This window comes from Saimiri boliviensis, chromosome 1 (assembly GCF_048565385.1).
Source record: "Saimiri boliviensis isolate mSaiBol1 chromosome 1, mSaiBol1.pri, whole genome shotgun sequence".
In the NCBI taxonomy this organism is placed as follows: Eukaryota; Metazoa; Chordata; class Mammalia; order Primates; family Cebidae; genus Saimiri; species Saimiri boliviensis.
Window position 1 is genome coordinate 170337693 of NC_133449.1, and position 20139 is coordinate 170357831.

A 20139-nucleotide genomic window follows, 5' to 3' on the forward strand; every position below is an offset into this window, starting at 1 on the left:
GCACCCTCTGCATGAAATGTCACTGTGTGTCCTCCCTGTGGAGCCCCACTCCCCAGCCTCCTCCCTTCTGTTGTCATTTTGGATTTTCTGACTACTTCCTTCTAGCTGTACCCGGGGCCAAGGGGTGGTTCAGTCTGGACACCGGGCATCCTGTGGTGAAGGCCAGATGCAGCCCTCCCTGAGTGGGTCTCCCTCCCCGCCAGTCACTGCTGAACTAAATACTGATTCAATTTGGGATGCCAAAGGTGGGGGGACAGGATATTTTTAAGCTCTCCAATTTAAAAAGGAAGGGCCTCTCCTGTGGAAAGGGAAGGGTGGCAGAGTCGTGAGAAAGGTGTTGTCAAGGGACCAAAAGTCCTTGGCTGTTCAGTCACTGCAGTCTTGATCCAGCCCCAGGGGGATGGGCTTCATTGGCAGACCTGGGGACTGCTGTGCTTTTGCCATTAAAATTCTGCTGCTAATGACTCACCATCAGTGCCCCAGAGGAAGCGTGAGAGGAGGAGAGGGAGGTGACTCCCATCAGCAGGGCCAGCCTGGGTCAGGATGCTGGGTCACAGCCTGGCGTTCGTGTGAAGCTCTGCTGCCTCAGTTTCCCTATCCGGAGATGCTGTTTTCATAGTCCTGACACTATGATGGGAAAAAGGCTATTTGGTTCACTTTATCTTTAATGCCAAATACACGTTCAACAGATGAGTGATTATACTCACCCCTGCCCCACCCAATGACCAGCACCAAGCCTACCCAGCACATAGTAGGTACTTTAAATAGCTTAAATGAATAATTCTTTATTGCCCCCCCCACCTTGCTTGCTGCCTACACGCACGCACACAGGCACACACATGGTTCCCTGTGCTACTTTTGGCACTTAGTAACTGTTCAATAAGTACAAAATGTTTGTTGCATGTGTGTTTCTGATCATGTCCCACTCCTCCCCCATTGTATCCAAAACTTAGCAGGAATTAGAAAATGCTGATCTATTTTCTAGGTACACACTATGTGCCAGGCCAAGCCTGGCTCTCCCTTCTCCTGTCCTCCCTTTTTTGGGATTTGGTTCTCTCCAGAGTTTCAAGGGTAATGGTTGCCATTTCACTCTTACTTCAGCCAGAGAAGAGGTAGGGTCAGCGAGCTGCCAAACTGAAGTTGGGTGACAGACAAGGCGGCTGCCTGTCAATCTCTGAGCTGCCCCCAGGCTCTGAGCACTGCATTGTACTCCTGGTGCTGGAGAACGGCTGACTATTGATAAAAATGTCCCTCTATGCTTTCCAAATTAAGACGGCATTTAAGTGAGTGCTTGCTGGCTCGCCTGCTCCCTCAGTCTCCCGGGGGGCAGAGCCCATCTTGGTGGAAACTGTTTTGAGCGTGTCCAAATCTCAGCTTTGACATCTTGGCTGATGTCAAGAAGTTTCTGTAACCTTCCTGTTCAGCACACCCAATTCTGTCACCAGAGACACTGTCTCACTCTGAGCCTGTTATTGGGAAAGGAGTTGGTATCAGCTCACCAGGAGGGGATACATGATGCAGGAGAGAACACAGTCCCTCACATGCATACACCTCCATCCTGATCAAAGTTCAGAACAGGAGCAGCTCTACCCATGAGTTCTCCAGGGAAGGCAGCCTGAGGGCTGACCTAGAGGACTGTAGTGGCCCCTCATCTTAATTGGGGGCTAAATTTCTGAGAATTTGATCTGGCCAAGCGTGGTGGCTCACACCTGTAATCCCAGGACTTTGGGAGGCCGAGGTGGGTGAATCATGAGGTCTGAAGATTGAGACTAGCCTGGCTAACACGGTGAAACCCCATCTCTACCAAAAAATACCAAAAAAAAAAAAAAAAAAAAATTAGCCTAGGCATGGTGGTGTGCACCTGTAGTCCCAGCTGCTCAGGAGGCTGAGGCAGAAGAATTGCTTAAATCCAGGAGCTGAGATCATGCCATGACACTCCAGCCTGGGTGACAGAACAAGGCTCCATCTTTAAAAAAAAAAAGAATATGATCGAAGTACCTACTTCTTTCCATAGAAAAAATGCATATCCTCCCAATTTTGCATGCAGTTCAGCAGGTTCGTAGATCCTGCAGTCCAACCAAGGCCCTCAGATTAAGAATCCTTGTATTAGAAAGACCACCATACTGAATCCTAATTTGACCAACCACTCAGTTAAATGTCATCTTAATTTGGAAAGCTCTCCCCAACAAACCTGCCAGGTGGCCTTGGGCAAGTCATCTGCCATTTCTTTCTATATTTTTGGCTATAAAATGAAGACTTGAAACAGATAAAGTTCAGACTCCTTATGACAATTGCCCATGTCTGTGGATGTTTAGATAGTATCTTAAAGCAATCCTGTATAACCTTTTAAAGGTCAAGGTTTCCTTTGAGACTCTGATGAGAAATTTGTATCTTATGCCTAAAAAATGCCTAAACACAAAGTTTTACCTAGTATTCCTGGGGCCCAAGGAGTACAGATTTAGGGCTTTTCAACTAGAACGACGCAGTGGTCCCACGTATCTAGTGATCCCGCTGCCAGCTATAATTCCAGCTTCCTTGGGTCACCTTTCCCTGCCCGCCATCTTCTCTCTACCTTCCCAACATCGGCTCTGCACTGAAAATCTGCCGGTAACTGGGAGGTCAGCATGGTCTACTCTAGTGCTTTGGTTCTCAGACTTTGCTTTTATATAACAGAATCTTTTATTCTAATGAAGTCCTACCTGGAGCTCCAGTACGGATACAAGGGGCCTGTGAAGCATTTATTGACACATTTATTCATTCATACATCCATTCAACAGGTAGTCATCAAGTGTTGCTTTGTGGCAGGCACCTGGCTGGTCAGGCTGGAGACCCTGCCTGCCTGCTTGGTTTTCCCCAGTTTCTCTCACTGGCCCACAGAACCCAACAGTTCTGTGATCCAGCCTGAAAATTACAGGTTCTGTAAGGAGATCGCTCTGGCCTAGAGTGAGGTGAACAGAAACCAAGAGACTCTGCCCCTGAAGCTCTTAACTTTGGGAAGCCTCATTTTCCTCATCTGTAAAATGGAATAATGATACCACACTGTATTCCAAGTATGTATGATGCCCATTATCCCTAGTTGGGAGTATGATTGGCCCATTTCTGTGAACAGTGAACATGAGCACTGAGCTCCAAGAAAGGACACAAAGAGAAGCAGATAGAGGAACTTTTGCCTTCAGTGTCCAGGAGAGACCCGCACTGTTTAGAAGCTAGCTGATTGACTGCTCGGCAATTTCCAAGAAAATTATAAAGCTGAGCCTTGGGAAAATATCTGCTATTTCTTCCCTCCCCCATCCCCTGGAAGGCTGGCTGCTGTCAGTGCCAATTTCATAGACCCAGTTCACACAGTGTCCTCTGGGACCTGAATTCACAAGCCTGAACCTGCAATGACAGAGAAAGATTTATCCACAAATGGGATCAGGAAAGATGACCTCTGCACTTGAGAGCTGCTTGCTGGGAAAGAACAGGGGCTTGCATCGGTTCAAATCCAAGTTCTTTCTGCCTTGTGCTTGGAAGTGTAGCGAGAGCAGGGCTTCCCAGCTTTGGAAATGTTCGTTTCAACAGCGTTTCCAGCGGGAGCCCGGGCAAGTTCACTGCTGCCAACAGCTCACCTCCAGGGCCTTTGCTTTGCCTCTCCTTGGTTGGCAGGCTGGTGTCAAGGTTGAAGGCATGAGTTTTGGTGTTGGGCCAGCCTGGGTCCAAATCCTGGCTCTGCCTCTACTCCCTGCTTGATCTTTGGAAAATCACTTGACCTCTCCAAGCCCCATATCCATGTCTGTGAAATGGGGTTAATAATACCTCCCTCCCAGGATTGTTGGAAAATCAAGTTAAATCCTATTATAAAGCCTGGCGCCTGGCTCATGTAAATGCTTTATAAATAGTTGTGCTTTCTTAGCTCTAATTTTGTAGCTGAGAAGCAGATTAGTTGATAACATAGTGACAGGGGAACAGGGTTAAGAGCACACGTGTCTGCTATTTGTGTACCTGTCACCGTGTACCAAGGTGCCCCACTCCTGTCCAGGCCCAGTGTGACAGTCTTGCCAGGGATTGGATGACAAAGACCCCTCACTGTATTACTCTGCCCCTCTCCATCATGACAGGTGCGAGCAGGAGAATGAGCCACTGTTTTTTCCTTTATTGGTAGGTCAGAGAGCATTGCCTGGCATCCCCAGGGTACAGCCCCCCAACTTCTGCTACCCAAGAAGGCCGTTCTTCCCTGCTAGTGATACTCCATGGCATCTGTTCTGCCAGAGGACTGACCCTTTGTGCAGAGGGCTGACCCTTTGTGTTCTATGTATGTTTTGCCAGCAAACACTTAGCCACAACTGTCCCTGTCCTCCAAAAGACTCACGAGTCGCTTACAAAGGGCTGCTTTGGTCAGTCAGATGTTAGTCCTGGAGCCACTGCCTCCTCTGTAGGGGTAGCATCAGTCACCCTGAAGTTCTCAGGCCACTGCTAGTTACTGAGTTCCAAGATTTTAGAAATCAGCTCATGTCCCCAGATCCTCAGGCCCCCGGTTCTTGGATCCAGAAGTGTCCAAGGCATGTTCACAGGCATTTGCTGCTGCTGCTGCTGCTACCGCCTCTGCTCCTGCCCTCAGTCCCCATCTTTCTACCTGGGTCCCCCTGCACTTTCGTGCCTGAGGCCGCACTTGTGGCCAAGTCTAGACTGAGGGTCCTCCCGCAGACCGAAAGCCGCCGCAGCACTTCGGAGGCGGCCTCCACGGGCATGCTGGAGCGCTGTTCCAGCAGCATCTCCAACAGCGAGCTCATCTCCGAGACAAAGGTGCTGGCCAGCCTCGTGCCTGTTGCGCTCAGCTCCGGTCCCTCCGCCTTGCCGAACGTCTGGAAGGTCCTTGGCTCCTCCATGGCTGCAGCGTCTGGGGAGATCACATTGTCACGGTAGTTGGTGGTGAGGGGCAAAGAGAGTCTCGCCATCCAGGCTGGGTCGGGGGCGCTCAGGCGGTCCAGGGCCAGACCTGTGGAGGGAGGAGGGGACACAGTGAGGGCCAGGCTCCGGGAAGGGCCAGGCGGGTGAGGGTGGGGCAGTGGGCAGGGCGTGGGCAGGGCAAGGGCAGTGGACAAAGGAGAGAAGGGAAATGGCAGGGGACAGACGGAGTGGCCAGAGGGGGACAGGAAGGAAGAGGCGCTGACAGGGAAGCTCCCTGGGTAGGAAAGCAGTCAACTGACACACCCGTGAACCGAGGAGGAAGTGGCAGGAGACGGAGAAGGCCTAGAAGTAGAAATTTGCCTTTTTCTACAGAATTTCCCAATCTGAGCTGTGGTGTGTTTCTGGTCTCAGTGTTTTCTATAGTTCAGCCAGGATTTTTACCCCTCAGGGTGACTTCTTCAGGGCTCCACTAGCTGAAGATGGGGGAAAATCACTTTTCTTAGCCAAGGCTGGAGTTCCTGACTTGGCGCTGCCATTTGTTCCTATCCGTAATAATAGGAGCACGTATTAGGTAGTTATGTGATGCGCAATTTCCATGATTATTTCATTTAACTTCCACACAAATCTTCGATGACGGTCAACAGTATTACCCTCATTTTATGGATGAAGAAACTGAAGCTGAAAGAAGTTAAGTCACACATCTCTTAGGCAACCAAACCTCAATTTAATGCCAGGTTTGATGACTCTGAAGGTTCCCTATGATGGCACCACACTACCCTCTCTCTGAAGAGCTGGCCCTTCCTCCCCCTGGATACTCCAGGTGCCCAGCTAGGGCCTCTGGAATTCCCAGGCTACCTAAGGTCTGTACTCTTACCACCTGGCCCCAGATCCTCAAATCCTCCTCAACATCTTCATCTCTCAAGCTGCAGGAAACCCCGGCCTAGAGTCAGGCTGAGGAGGGGCTACCTGTCCGAGGTCTGTCCCAGGAGAGGGACTGGGGTAGTGGCAGTGACAAGTCAGTCTGTTGGCTGGGAATTCAAAAAACTGGCCCCTACATTTGCAGTGGCACAATCACACTTCTTTCCCATCCCTTCAACAGAAAATCCTGTTCCAAGAAACCAGTCCTAGGCTTGATGGCAGAGACGAAGCCAGAGGAAAGAAACTGTAAGTCTTGTAGTTAAGAAACAGTGTCTTTAAAAAAAAACACACACACACAACATCTAATTAACATTTATCTAATGTTTGCCTAAGGTGAGTTACTTTAAAATCTGTGCACAGAATAAAAGACTGGAAGGAGATATGTCAAAATGTTAACTGAAATTACCCCTGGGCAGAAGCAATTTGTTCTCTTTTTGTTTATCTATATTTTTCTATATTAACCAAATTCTACTTATGTAATTTGAAAAAGTTGCTCTGAAGCATGGTTAGTCATTTTTGTGTTGATAAATGAATCTCTGTCTTGCATTCTGGACTGTGCAGGCTGGGAGACAGTGTCGGGCTCCTGCCCTACTGGATCCTTGGGTTTAGCCCCATATCTGGGACTTAGTGAATGTTTGTTGAATAATTGAATAAAAATAAATATTAACCTTCAACATTTGGGAAATGTAAACCTCAGTTCCCTGAGACTCTGAGGCCGTAAGGTTGGGTAGAACTCTTGGTGTTATAGGATAAGGCCTTTCCATTTTTTTTTTTTTTTTGGGACGGAGTTTCGCTCTTATTACCCAGGCTGGAGTGCAATGGCGCGATCTCGGCTCACCGCAACCTCCGCCTCCTGGGTTCAGGCAATTCTCCTGCCTCAGCCTCCTGAGTAGCTGGGATTACAGGCACGCGCCACCATGCCCAGCTAATGTTTTGTATTTTTAGTAGAGACGGGGTTTCACCATGTTGACCAGGATGGTCTCGATCTCTTGACCTCGTGATCCACCCGCCTCGGCCTCCCAAAGTGCTGGGATTACAGGCGTGAGCCACCGCGCCCGGCCGGATAAGGCCTTTCCTTATACACGGGTCAGAGAGCTTCAGAAGGAGCGAAGCTTGGAATGAGAAAAATCACTGGAGCATATGAGAACAGCTGAAAAGTGATGCTGAATTCACCCAGCATCACCCACGAGTTCTAGCTGCAGGTGGGCGCTGGGCCACCCCAGGTTTGATTTCCCAGCTTTGCCACTTTGAAGCAGTGTGTGTGACCTTGGGGAAAATGGGGCAACCTCTCTAAGCTCCCATTTCCTCTTAGGAAGTGGTGAGACAGTAGTACTCATCTTGTGGAGTTGTTGTGAGACTCAGTGAATTCATGCAATCAGTAAATCATTGTCATGGTCACATTCTCAAGTGGGGCAATATCAATCTGAAGCAGCAAGAGCAGAAGCAGATCTGGAGCCACAAGATCCTGGTCTCCCTGTGGAAGTCCAGCCTGTGAGCAGCAAAGGCTTTTCTGCCCCTCCTCCTTCCTTACCCCCTACTCCTTACAGTGCCCCTGTGTTCAGTACCCTTTGTGCTATGAGCAAGCAGGACCGTGTGAGAACTGAGCCCACAGGTTCCAGCCAGAGCTGATTAATAGAGATAGAATCCAAAGCTATATCCCCCAGCCATATGTGGCTATTGAGCACTTGAAATGTGGCTGGTATGACAGAGGAACTGAATATTTCATTTTATTTAATTTTAATTCATTTAAATTTAAATATCCACATGTGGGTAGTGACTACTGCATTGAACAACACAGCTCTAAAATTTAGAGCCACACTGCCTGTGTTAATAACCATCCATGAGCTGCACAACCTTAGGCAAATTATTAAACACCCCTGACCCTCACATTTTTCCTTTATGAAGTGAGGATAATGAATAGCCCCTATCTCATAAGATTTTCTCATGAGATACTTAGAACAGGGCCTGCACATAGAAAGTGCCCAATAAGCGTTAGCAATATTTTTTTAACCAAGGAAGGAAAAGTCCCTGCTGTGCCTTCAGTGTGTCTGGAGCCAGATGGAGCACATGAGAAACAGTGTTAACTACATAGACAGAAAACCACAACCCAGGGATGGTCTGCCCTGGGGTGTGTTGCCAAAGGAGGCTGACCAATGTCCACAGCAGGGGCGGGGAGCGCTGGCAGATTCCTAAATCCAAGTTCACGATATGTATTTATTGTCAAAGCTAATTGTTTCTCTGCAAAAAAAAAAAAAAAAAATCTTTTTGTTTTAATTGCAGTTGTTAGCATATTAAAGAGTTGACTTGGTTCCCAGGGTGAAAGGATATTGAAACACACCAAGCAAATGCAAATGAGTGGTAAGAAGTCCGCAGAGGACCAGCTGGTCCAGGGTTTGGCTCCCCTTCAATCACTGGTGAGCTGGGTGACTCTGGGAAGATTACTTTATTTTTTTTGAGCTTCAGTTTGCTCATCTGTAAATTTGAGGTAATAATTCTCTACCTGCGGGGATTGGTTGGAGGCTTAAATGAGATCATGTACCTAAGGTGCTTCCCCAGTGCCTAGCATGTTTGCTATTCTTAGAATGATTTTTTTTTTTTTTTTTTTTTTTTTTTTGAGATGGAGTTTCGCTCTTGTTACCCAGGCTGGAGTGCAGTGGCGCGATCTCAGCTCACCGCAACCTCCGCCTCCCGAGTTCAGGCAATTCTCCTGCCTCAGCCTCCTGAGTAGCTAGGATTACAGGCACGTGCCACCATGCCCAGCTAATTTTTTTGTATTTTTAGTAGAGACGGGGTTTCACCATGTTGACCAGGATGGTCTCGATCTCTTGACCTTGTGATCCACCCGCCTCGGCCTCCCAAAGTGCTGGGATTACAGGCTTGAGCCACCGCGCCCGGCTAGAATGATTTTTAAAATGAATAATCAAAGTACCGGGTGCCTACTTTGGTTTTGATTACAGGTGGCTCATGCCTCTAATGCCAGCACTTTGGGAGGCTGAGGTGGGTGGATTGATTGAGCCCAGGAGTCGGAGACCAGCCTGGGCAACATGTGAATCCCTGTCCCTACAAAAAAAAATAAAAAATTAGCCAGATGTGATGCACACCTGTGGTCCCAGCTACTAAGGAGGCTGAGGTGGGAGGCTTGCCTGAGCCCAGGATGTCAGTGCTGCAGTGAGCTGTGATCACACCACTGTACTCCAGCCTGGGTGATTGAGTGAGACCCTGTCTGAAAAAAAAAAAAAAGAAAGAAAGAAAGAAATTCAAGTAGAACCCGGTCTTTAAATAAATACTTTATGAGGCTGCAAGGGAAATAAAATGTTGCTCATGTTCCTCCAAAGAAACAGAATGGCTTTTCTCTGCAGGGGCTTGGAGCAGAACTCCGAAGCCTGGACACCATGGGACTGAAGCAGGGTCAGTGTGACTCTAGGGAGTCCCTACCTGTGCTGGGGTCCAGCAGACTGGACAGCTCTTCTTCTAGCAGTTGCTTCACAGAGAGGTCCTCTTCAGGATCCAAAGGCCTTTCCTCCTGTTCTGGGTCTGTCTGGCCTCCAGCCCTCACACTTAGGCCATCTGTGTCTGGGATTGCACTTCTGCAAAAGAAACCAACCAGCCCATGGGTAGGGAAATTCTCACATAGATTCATTCATTAATGCCCATTCATGTTTGCATTCATTTACCCGTACAGGGAGCGGGATACACAGCCTGGCCTCTAGAGTCAGACCAACCTGGATCATGTGATTCCAGCCCTCCTCTTACTCTGTTTCATCTGTAAAGTGAGAATAATAAATAATACCCACCTCATGGGGTGCTGTGAGGGTAAAATGAGACATTGTAGGTAAAGGGACCTACCACAGAGCCTGGCACATGATAAGCACTCAGCAGACAGAAGTGAAGATGAGTTCATTGATATTATCATTCTTGTTGCCCCTCCCACACCTATGCATTGCCTGGCACACAGGAGGAGTTTCGGAAACCTCAGTGGAGCCAGTGCAGCCGTCCACCCCTCCATAGGAGAGGAGCTCCAGCAAGGCCGGGATTTTTGCCTGTGTCATTTCCTGCTCCCTCACCGATGCTCAGAACAGGGCCTGGCACACAGTAGGTGCTGAATCAATACTTAATGAGTGACTGAACATTCCTTCCTTCCTACTTTAGGCCAAATTCCAGGCCAGAAGAGCAGATCTGGAGGGTGCAGCTGGAGTGAGAAGCCTAAAGCTGCTCGGAATCTGCTCCCTGCACCCCAGTCTCCTGCTGTCTCCATCCTGTCCCCTCCCTCCCATAGACACTTGGGGACGGGCCTGGACCCTCATCGCAGCAGGTGGGAAGGCTCCCTGAAGGGTTTTAAGGCATGGGAATTTTTTCTGTTGGTTTTTTTCCCCTGTCGCCATTTCTGCTGCTGTGAAGAAATGAGCAGGGAGGTGGCGAGTGTGTGGGTGATAATGACAACTAATGTTTATTGAGCAGTGAGTCTGAGTCAGGCCTCATGCGATGCAGGGTGCATGCACTGTCTCATTCAAACTTTCCACACCTGTAAGGGGTTCCCTTTTATCATCCCAATATGCAAATGAGAAAACCAAGACTTGTGAAGATTTGGCAGGTTTCCCAAGTTCCCCATGGATTAAGAGATAAAGCAAGAATTCAAATCCAGGCCAGTGTGAATCTGGAGTGTGTGGACTCACCCCTGCTCTGCACTACCTCTCACCATCCTTATAAAAAGAAGCTGTAAGTTGTCAGGGCAAGAGCACTGATGCAGGAGTCAGGAACTCTGCCATTACCACAAGGGAAGTAGGGTGGCTTCCATTTTACAGATGGGGAAACTGAGGTCCTGAGAGATTATCTCACTTGCTCAAGTTTACATAGCTGGGCTGAATCAGACTACTCAGAGCCTCAGTTTCACCATCTGTAACAAGAAGTTAGATTTGATGTTCTCTTAAGGTCTCTTCAATTCTAGGATTGCCCAAAGGGGCACACCCACACATGCATGTCTTTAGTTCATATTATGTTTATGGGTCAAGAGAAAGAAAGGTGAAAGTTACAGATACAAAGGCAATTTACAGCACCTCTGTAGTCAGCGGACAGGTAGAGCCTTGGATGAAGTCATTTCCTTGGTGACTCTAGGTCCCGTAATTGCTATCATATACAGTTGCCCCATGACCAAGCCTCTGAGGGTGGGAGGATGGATGCTGTCTGCTGCACCCTCCCAGGAGACTGGTTTCCGGGATGTGCTCACCCTTCCTCACTCAGAGAGGCTACAGACATGAGGGGCCACCGGTGGGGGCCTTGAGATGCCTGTGGGGGCTACGTGCTGCTTACCTGCTGCCGCCTGGCTTGGCCAAGTACTTATTTCCTCGGTGGTTTGGTTTGGGCTGGAATTGGCCCTGATGCAGCAAGGACAGCAGCTGGGAGATTTGCTACAAGACAGGAAAAATCTGTTGACTCCACACAATTCCGACTCAGCACACTTCCTCGCCGGATGTTTCCCTCAATGCCGGTGCTTTCTTTTTATAGTCTTTCCTCTGGCTTCAGATGTTTGTGTGATCAGATGGGGGATGGTGCCCAGTGATGGAGACAGGGACCTAGACGGGCAGGTCCCCTGTTAGGTCATGTCACCCTAGGACCTGAGTGTCTGAAGGAGAGCAAGAGGACCTTCTGGACCCGGCCCCGCATACTCATTCCTCCAAGTGACCTGCGCCTGGTGGACTCTGAGGGATAGAGGTGAAAAGGCATTTCCTGACCCTGAATTTGTTATTATTTTGATGAAGATTATTTTAAAGAGCTATGTTTCCCTTTAGCAGTATTTGGACATTCAGCCAATTTTTGTGGACCAGATGTAAGACTATGTTGTAGAGAAGGCAAAATGGTGTCATTGAATCATTCATTTATTCATCTTTTCATTCATTCAACAAGTACTTAGTAAGTGCCAGGCAGGGTGGTTGCAGTGGGAGTAAGAAGGAGAAGGAGACCCAGCTGCTGCCCTCAGCATGGTCATATCTGTCAGGATGTGTAGGGTGCAGGCAGCCCCACCGGGAGGCTGACTGGAGACTAGGGCATCAAGAGTGGTCACCACAGGGTGCCTCTGGGTATAGGGAAAGAGTGGGGGCTCTGTGGGAGCAGAGGGGGGCCCCTAACCCAACTTGGAGCAGGGAGGAAGCAGGGGGGTGGTACTGGAGGAAGTTGATTCATTTATTTCAGCAGATGTGACTGAGTTCATACTACATGCCAGGCACCTCTGGTGAGACCCAAAGGCTCCACAGGAGTTTGGCAAGTGGAGAGAGAGTGAGGGTCTGGGCAAGGGGTGAGGGGGTTTCAGGCAGAAGCGCTGCATGCTGAAAGGCTGGAAGAGATGGTGGAGTTTCAGAAAGACTGGAGAATGGGGCAGGGGGTGGGTGAGGTATCAGAGTCAGACCCTACAGGGCATTGGGAGGGAGAGGCAACAGATCAAGTCCTGGGAGGCGGAGTTCTAGTTCAAGGCCATTTGTAGCTTATTGTATAGTGTTAGACAGGTTTTTTAGACCTCCTCAGACCTCAGTTTCTTCATCTCTAATGTGAGGCTAGAAATACCCACACAACCTTCTTCACAGTGTTGTCAGGATTAAATGGTTTGAAAAAGTTAAAAATCCTCTGCAAAAGCAGGGAGTTTGAGGTGTTATTCCTAGAAACACTGCTTCTGCCTCCTGGGCCCACCCCCTTCCTCCCTTAGGAGATCCACTGTGCCCCTCTGTGCAGCTTGAGATAGGAAGTGCCAACTTCAGAGGAGGGGTGGAAGAGGAGATGGCCAGGACTGGGCTTTCACTGTGACTTGGGAGACTTGGGTCTCATTGCCTGCCTCAGGGCAGATCTCACCTTCCAGCCCAAGCCCAGAAGCCTTCCTAAGACACCTGCCACCTTTTGCTCAAGTGACAGCTGGCATTTCATAATATGACTCCCTATATGCCAAGCCCTATGCTGAGCGCTGTCATTTAGGGTCACTTCACAGTTAGACTCGAATCAGTCAGACTCAGGTTCAAATTCTAAATCTGCCCTTGCCCCAGTTCCCATCAATGTGGACTTGAGGAATTACTTAAGCATTCTGAGACTCAGTTTCCTCAACAGTAAAAAAAAGTGAATATTAATGAGACCCAGGTCATATGGTGGGTTATGAGGTTTAAATGAGCTTATTAATAGATCTCATGATAAACAGTAATTGTCCAGTGGCATGTAATCTCATTTAATTCTTACAACACCCGAGAGAAGAGATACCATTATGGCCATTTTGCAGAGGTGGAACTGGAGGCTCACAGGGGCTACACAGAAATTAGTGGGAGGGCTGGAAATTAAAGTCACATCTGACTCTACTGTGCTGCTGGAAAGATACGAGCATTGAGCAAGTTGCCTCTTACCCTCAAGTTGATCCCAAATGGGCACCTTTCTTTCTATCATCCCAGTGGGGTCACCCATAATGCCTAGTCTCTGTTGACCTATCCACCAGCAGCCAGCACAGTGTTCAGCATAAAGAGTTTATCCAAAAAGCACCTGATAAATGGATGGATGAATGGAGGGATAAATGAGTGGTTGGCTCTGGCAACCTCTGGGTCTGCAGCCCTCCCAGGGCAAGATTCCTAAGAGAACAGCTGGGCCATCTCCAGGTGGCTTCCTGAGGAGGGAGTAAGGGAAGGAAACCATATTTTTGCTTCACAGGAAACCGGAGCTGATGGCCTGGCCAAACAGAAGTGTGCCTTGGGTGGGCAGCCTGGCACAGTAAAAATATCCGAGGTTCACAGAAGCAGATATGAATGTGAGATCAGGCATCATCCCTGAAATGTTTCCCGCTTGTGTCTAGAAAAGCTCGGGTCCCTAGACATTTTGTGACTCATCATCCCATTTAGCCCTCGCACTGCAAGGAGGTAGACACAGGGTACGTTGGTCTCATAATCCCCATGTTATAGATGAGGAAAATGAGGCTCAGACGTTGAAGGACATGTACAAGGTTGCCCCGCTCCTAAGTGGCTGTGTTGCAATTTGGACCCCTATCTGCCTAACTGCAAAGTTCTAAGGTTATTTCTACTGCCCTATCCTGCAGGCCCAGCCAGAAAGCTCTTGGGTCTCGGAAAAATTGTATGCAGCCCCTGACCTTGGGTGGAGTGATGCCTGTGCTGGCTTTCTTCATAGGGAGGTTGCTCAGATGAGATGAGGGCAGGTGAAGAGTGGAGAAGGAGAAGTGCTTCGAGGAAGTCGTAGTAATCATTTGCTGAGTTCTGACTGCGCGTTAGATGGATGCTGTTCTACAGGCATTAAGAGCATTCACTCATTTTCTCTTCAAGCAAACTTGGAAGATGGGTGCTGTTAACACAGACATCTTCAACAGAGAAGTTAACTTCCCTGTAGTTCAGAGCTGGGAAGAAGTGGAGCCAGGATTTGAACCCTGGCAACCTTGCCCAAAGCTTATACTCTTAATCTTTGCTGTGTGTCTACTTGTAAGGCACCATAAATGCCTTATAGGAATTAGTCAATCAAATTGGCTGGACAGCTCTACGAGATATATACTCTTACTATCATTTCTAATTTACAGATTAGACACCTAAAGCCCAGAGACAGTAAGGAATTTGCCTAGGATCACACAGCTAAGTTCAGCTGATCCCAAAGCTGTGCCCTGAACCATTGCTACCCAAAGCATCAGAAAGTGCCAGGTGAGCCTAAGGAAGAAACATGAGGACTGTGCAGGTTATGGGGGTGTCTGGGGTGACCAGGGGTGGTCCAGGGGTGACCAGAGAAAGGGCTGCCCATGTCCCAGGTACCTGAACAGGAGGAGAATCCACAGTGAGCTCCTCCACGGGGTTCCGCTCAGCAAAGGCAGCCACAGACAGCCGGACCAGGCTCCGCAGGATCTGACGGGGCCCTGATTCTTTCTCAGGGGACACTTTGCCATTGAGATGTCGCTGCCGCCTCAGGGTTGCAGAGGAGGCTGGTGGGCTCTGTGGGGCCTCCTCGCTGCCCTGGTCCCCAGCCAGCCTCCCTGTGGGACTGCCTGCCACCTTCAGAGGCCTGGAACGTGGCTGGCCCGTGGTATGCTGCGGCTCGGGAAGGTTCAGGTTCTCCCGGGAGGCGTTCCTCTGCCTGGGATGGTTGAAAAGGAGGTTGACAGTGTCTTGCAGTACCTCTCGGCTCTGCGCCGGTGCTCCCTGGTTGCCTTGATTACGCAGTGTCCTGTACAGGGTCGGGGTGAGGTGGAAGGGGGCCTGCAGGCAGGGGTCCCAGCCTGCTTCCATCATTGTCTCCTTGTCCATGTCTTTGTGGGGCTGCCCGACTTCACAAGGCTCGTCTGCCTGACCCCTGAGCACAGGCACGAGGTGGATGTCCGCCTTCTGAATGTGTTTCTGGGGCCGCTTGGGCTGCTGGCGGTAGGTGGACTCAGCCTCCCGACAGTTGTAGGCCCTGTTGTCCTTCTTCTCTGTCCGGCAGATGGACATGAACAAAACCAGGATCAACCCGAAGATGCCCAGCAGCACAGCCAGGCAGATTACCGTCAGCATGGACATGCTCAGGGCCCTAGGCTTGCGGGCCGGGTCCCTCAGGTGGTCCACACTGGTGACAAACATGACCCTCAACAGAGCTTGGGTCTGTAAGGGGGGGCTTCCCTGGTCCTCTACCACTATCTCCAGCTCCCACTTGCTCCCAATGAGGCTGCTGGCATTGGTGGTGTTGATGAATAGCTGCCCCGTGTAGGGGTTGAGGACAAAGAGGCAGGCTTCGTTCCCACTGCGGATGCTGTAGAGGGGCTCTCCATTTGCCCCCGAGTCTGCATCTCTTGCCACAATGGTTGTCAAAAGGAATGGCCGGGAGCTGTGAGTGGCCAGTGGAGGTGTGTCAGTGCCTGCTGGACCCAAGCCATTGGGTGTCTCGATGGGCACCAGTAGGTTGCCTGTGGAGGCATTCACAAGCACGGAGAGGCTGGCTTTTCCATCACTGAGCACAGGCTGGACCACCTCTGGGGCATTATCATTGGCATCCAAGAGTCTGACCCACACAGAGACACTGGATGCAAGCATGGGTTGCCCGCTGTCCTCTGCGATCACCTGGAGCTCAAAGCCGGTCATCTCTTCATAGTTCAGTGACTCCTGAGCAGTGACCTCGCCTGTGTTGGAGTCAATAGCTACTAAGTGAGCCACTGGAGAGTCCTGGATGCGGTAAGAGATTTTCCCATTAATGCCCAGGTCCGCATCATGAGCCTTGATGGTAATGAGGTGAAGAGAGGGTAGGTTGTTTTCCCGCGTGGAGACCTCATACCTGCTCTTCTCAAACACAGGTGCATTGTCATTGACGTCACTGATCTGAATGCTGAGCTGTTTCTCGGCTGATAAAGGCTGGAGTCCTTGGTCTTCGGCTAACAGAGTGAGGGTATATTCGGGCCACTGCTCTCTGTCCAGTGTGGCATTGGTTAGCAACATGTATGTGTTGCCGTTAGTTCTTTTCAGCCTGAAGTGGCCCAGCTCTTGGCTCAGCCAACAGTAGACCAAACCATTGTTTCCTGAGTCCAAGTCATCTGCCATGACAAGAGCAATAAAACTGTCCTTGGGAAGAGCTTCCGACACCAGTGATGGCTGGGAGGCCCATGTGACATGCATGCTTGGGATGTTGTCATTGACATCCAGAACCTTGATGAGAACTTTGCAATGGGCTGGGATGGGATTGGGACCCAGGTCCCTTGCCTGGACATCCACCTCGTAGGCAGGGTTCTTCTCGTAGTCTAGAGGTCGACGCAGAATGATCTGGCCTGTCTTGGCATCAATACTGAATGTGTCCAGCACCTCTGGAGGCATGTGCTTACTTAGGAAGAACTCCACCTCCCCATTGGGGCCTTGGTCGGGGTCTGTGGCAGTCAATTTTATGAGAAGAGTGCCAGGGGCAGCATCTTCTTGGATTTCTAGTGCCAGTGAACTCTCAGCAAACACAGGGCTATTGTCATTGGAGTCCAAGACGTTGACCTTGATCAAGCTGGTGCCTGACTTGGGGGGGGTCCCATTGTCATAGGCAGTTAACACGAGATCAAAAAATGAATGGATTTCCCTGTCCAGCTCCTTCACCACTACGAGTTCTGCGTGTTTGGTCTCGTCGGGCCCCACAATGACATCCAAGGCAAAGTGATCGCTGGGAGACAGAGTGTAGGAATGCAGGGTGTTAGGGCCAGTGTCTGGGTCAAGAGCTCTGTCCAGGGGGATCCGGGTGCGGAGAGAGGCACTCTCAGAGATTTCCAGCTCCTGCTCGCCTTTGGGAAACTGTGGCTGGTGGTCATTGATGTCCAGCACTTGGATCTCCACATGGATCAGAGCCAAATCCCCTGTGGCAAGCACATCAAAGGAAACCAGGCAGGGATCCCACTGTCGGCATAGCTGCTCTCGATCCAGCCGCCTGCCTGTGCTGAGCAAGCCTTCATCAGAGTCCACCTGAATGGGGAGTGCCTGAGGCAGCTGCAGCACCTGGAAGGCAGCCCCAGTGTGCCTCCACCCCTCCTCCCGGCCCAGTTCCTGGGACAGCTTCCCGATCACTGTGCCAGATGGCACTTCCTCTGACACTTGGTATTTCACCGTGAGAGTGGTCACCTCCTGACAATCCCCTGAAAGAACTAAGTAGCCACCTGGTCCCAAAAGCCCCAGCAGAAGTTGCAGAAGTTGCATCATGCTTACCGCCAAGTGGGCTAGATTCAGAAACCGCTAGAGTTCTTTCAAGGCTGGACAAGTCCTCCAGTGTCTCCTGAATGGCTTGATCAGCCCCGTGCTCCTTCCCCCAGACCGGCCGGCACAACCTTGTCCCATAGTTAGATGATGACGGAACAAGCAGGACCCCCAGGCAAGGCCATCTTCATCGGAAATGATCTGAGATGTCCAAACACCAATCAAGAATTGCCAGGGGAGACCCCCCACAGGGGAACTAGTTGGTCTCCTTCAGCAAATGATGGACAAGAGCCGGTCTAAGAGGGACCTGACCCAGTTGAGCAGGATGTGGGGCTCTGACTTCCAAACAGTTGCTAGGCTGGGGAAACAGAGAAGCAGCTTTTTCCTATGGAAACCCCACCTACAGGAAAAGGGAGGGCTGTGAGTTTCAATGCCAATTAGAGAAAGAGCATTTCCTGTGAAGCTGAGTGGCCTGCCACTGAGGAGGATGAGGCCGGGGGCTCCCGGGACAGGCCAGATGGGAAGCCGCTGTCCGTGCAGCAAGGTGGCTGCTGAGGGAAAGGGAACCTTTACATCACCAAGTGAGCAGAAAACTTGAGCCTCCACCTGCCTGCACATGGACTGATGCCCCTCCTGGGCAAGTCATGTTCCCTGTCTCTCTCCCCTTCCCCATCTCTATTTGTTCCTATCTTTTCCCCATTCATTCCTCTCTCATTCCCGTCTTTTTTCCACTCTTGTTTACCTCTCCCTGTTGATTCTGCCCTGATCATTCATTTTGTCTCACTGCAAAGCAGCTGTGATTAGCAGAGCCAGCCATCAGAGCTAAACTGCCTGGCTTCAAATTCTGACTTTGCAACTTACCAGCTGTGCCATCTGGGACAAATCACTTAACCTCTCTGGGCCTCCATTACCTCATCTGTAGAGTGGGGACAGGAATAAGAATAGTTGCCCTTTCAGCAGCAAATTGTGAGGACTAAATGAAACGATGCATGAAGGGCTTTGTCCTGGGCCTGGCCCCGAGTCACAGGCAGTGACGTTATAGCAAGGGTGAGTGTTGTAATCTGCACAACTTATCTCACCCTGTGGCTACCTCTGGATTTTGCATAGGCCCTGGGGCATTCCCTGCCCACACTGACCTATGAGGGTGCCCATGGTCTTGATTCCAGAAGCTGCAAGAATCTGTGTGATCTGACTGAGGCTCTCCTCCCCCTTCCCTTCCATGCCCCCGACCCCGCAGCCTTGAAGTCCATTGTTCTCTGCATCTGGTCCAGCCTAAGTCTGTCTGGGGAACCCCCCGCCTCCCACTCCTCTTGGAAGCTTTTATACATTTCCCTCTCCCACACCTTCCCCTCCCTTTCATCTGTGTCTTTCCCCCTTCCTCCAATTCTTCTCTCCCCAGTTCTGTTTATAAGAGTCCTGGAAGCACAACTCCCTTGCTGCCCCCCACTCTCCTCTTAGATGTTTTAAGGGATGCCCTCCCTCCCACTCACCTCCTCATATGGTGAAGCTCAGGAAGGAAGGAGGTGAATGTGCAGTTTGCTTGGGTGGCCTTTGAGGTGGCCTTATTGCTTCTCATTGCCCCCCTCAATTTGCTGCCCCCAACATTCTCCCTGTCTTACACCCCCCTCGAGATTGATCCCTGAGGTTTGTGAAGCATTTGAGGTGATGAGAATGAAGTCCAGCTTCCCTAGATGGGTGTTTGCTACTAAGCCCTTGGGACCAGAGTGCTATGTTTAGACCCAAGTGGCCCCAGTCAGGGCTTATGGGCATGGAGGCCTGTGGCCATCAGGACTTGGGTGGCTAAGGGTTAGTCACCTGCACTTCCTCCCTTCTCTCTGGCTTTTCTTTTCTTTAACTCCATATCCCACCTGAGGTTTCTCAACTATTTCACTGAAACCTATCAAACAGTAGCAAGAGGCCTGAATCCACGGGCCACCTCCTACAGGATGGCCTTGGAGACAGGCCACTCCCAAGCTCTGAGATATTACACAAGAAACTGAACCCCTCTGAGCCTCTGTTTCCTTCTGTAAGGGCTGTCGTCCATCTGACGAGGTAGTTTAAGAACTCAGCACAGGGCCTGGCTCAGAGAGAGCACTCAGTACGTAGGGACCATGATTTTGCCTTTTATTATCTTCCAGGTTTTGTGCCTCATATGCAAATGATGAAGATGGCCTTGCATTTGTGCCTTCACTTTTTTCTTGGCCTCTTTGGCAGGAATCCCATTTCTCAGGTCTCTCCCTCAGCTTGGTGTGGGCAAGGTGCTGCCTAAGCTTCCAGGGGAGCCAAGCAACCCCTGGGAGCTCAGGGACACGAGGGTGCTCACTGCCCCCTGCTGGCTGTCAGCCCACATGATGGCCTCACTGTCAGGCCCCCATTCATCCCCCTGTGTGCCACACAGTGAACAAGACAAGGGGCTGACAGTCGCAAGGCAGAGAAAATGAAAGGCGAGAGTCCAGTGGAGTGGCTCTGGAATCAGGCCTGGGGGGCCAGGAGGCTCCACATGGAGGGCACGTGCTGAATCCTGACGGACCTGGAGGAGTGAGCCCGAGGAAGCTGAATGGGCGGGGAGAGGCAGATTCAGTGGCGGAAGCAAAACGGGCAAAGGCCCTGAGGTGGGCAGGCTGACTCATGGTCGTGCTGCAAGAGGGACCATGCGGTAGAATAGGGAGGAAGATGGGGCTGGGGACATAAG

General features: G+C 50.4%; 1 protein-coding gene across 2 annotated transcripts; it reads right to left on the reverse strand.

Annotated features, from left to right (window-relative positions):
- Positions 1-2013: 2013 nt before the first annotated feature.
- Positions 2014-17804, reverse strand: PCDH12 (protocadherin 12). Of its 2 annotated transcripts, none has more exons than XM_003920540.4 (4): positions 14574-17804; positions 11113-11210; positions 9241-9392; positions 2014-4975 (listed from the first exon to the last, which is right to left on the reverse strand). In XM_003920540.4, the coding sequence occupies exons 1-4, from the start codon at positions 17451-17453 to the stop codon at positions 4545-4547; spliced, it is 3561 nt and encodes a 1186-aa protein (XP_003920589.2). In that variant the 5' UTR covers positions 17454-17804; the 3' UTR covers positions 2014-4544. The 2 variants fall into 2 exon arrangements, with proteins under 2 accessions (XP_003920589.2, XP_010336638.1); XM_010338336.3 differs by lacking the exon at positions 2014-4975 and adding an exon at positions 4994-8043 and having other exon boundaries at positions 14574-17803.
- Positions 17805-20139: the final 2335 nt, after the last annotated feature.

Coding starts and splice junctions, on each gene's coding strand:
- PCDH12 (XM_003920540.4), bottom strand. CDS start 17,453: ATGATGCAACTTCTGCAACTTCTGCTGGGGCTTTTGGGACCAGGTGGC. Junction 11,211..14,573: donor TGGATTCTCCTCCTGTTCAG/GTACCTGGGACA, acceptor CCTGTCTTGTAG/CAAATCTCCCAGCTGCTGTC. Junction 4,976..9,240: donor TCTGCTGGACCCCAGCACAG/GTAGGGACTCCC, acceptor CTCCCTCCACAG/GTCTGGCCCTGGACCGCCTG.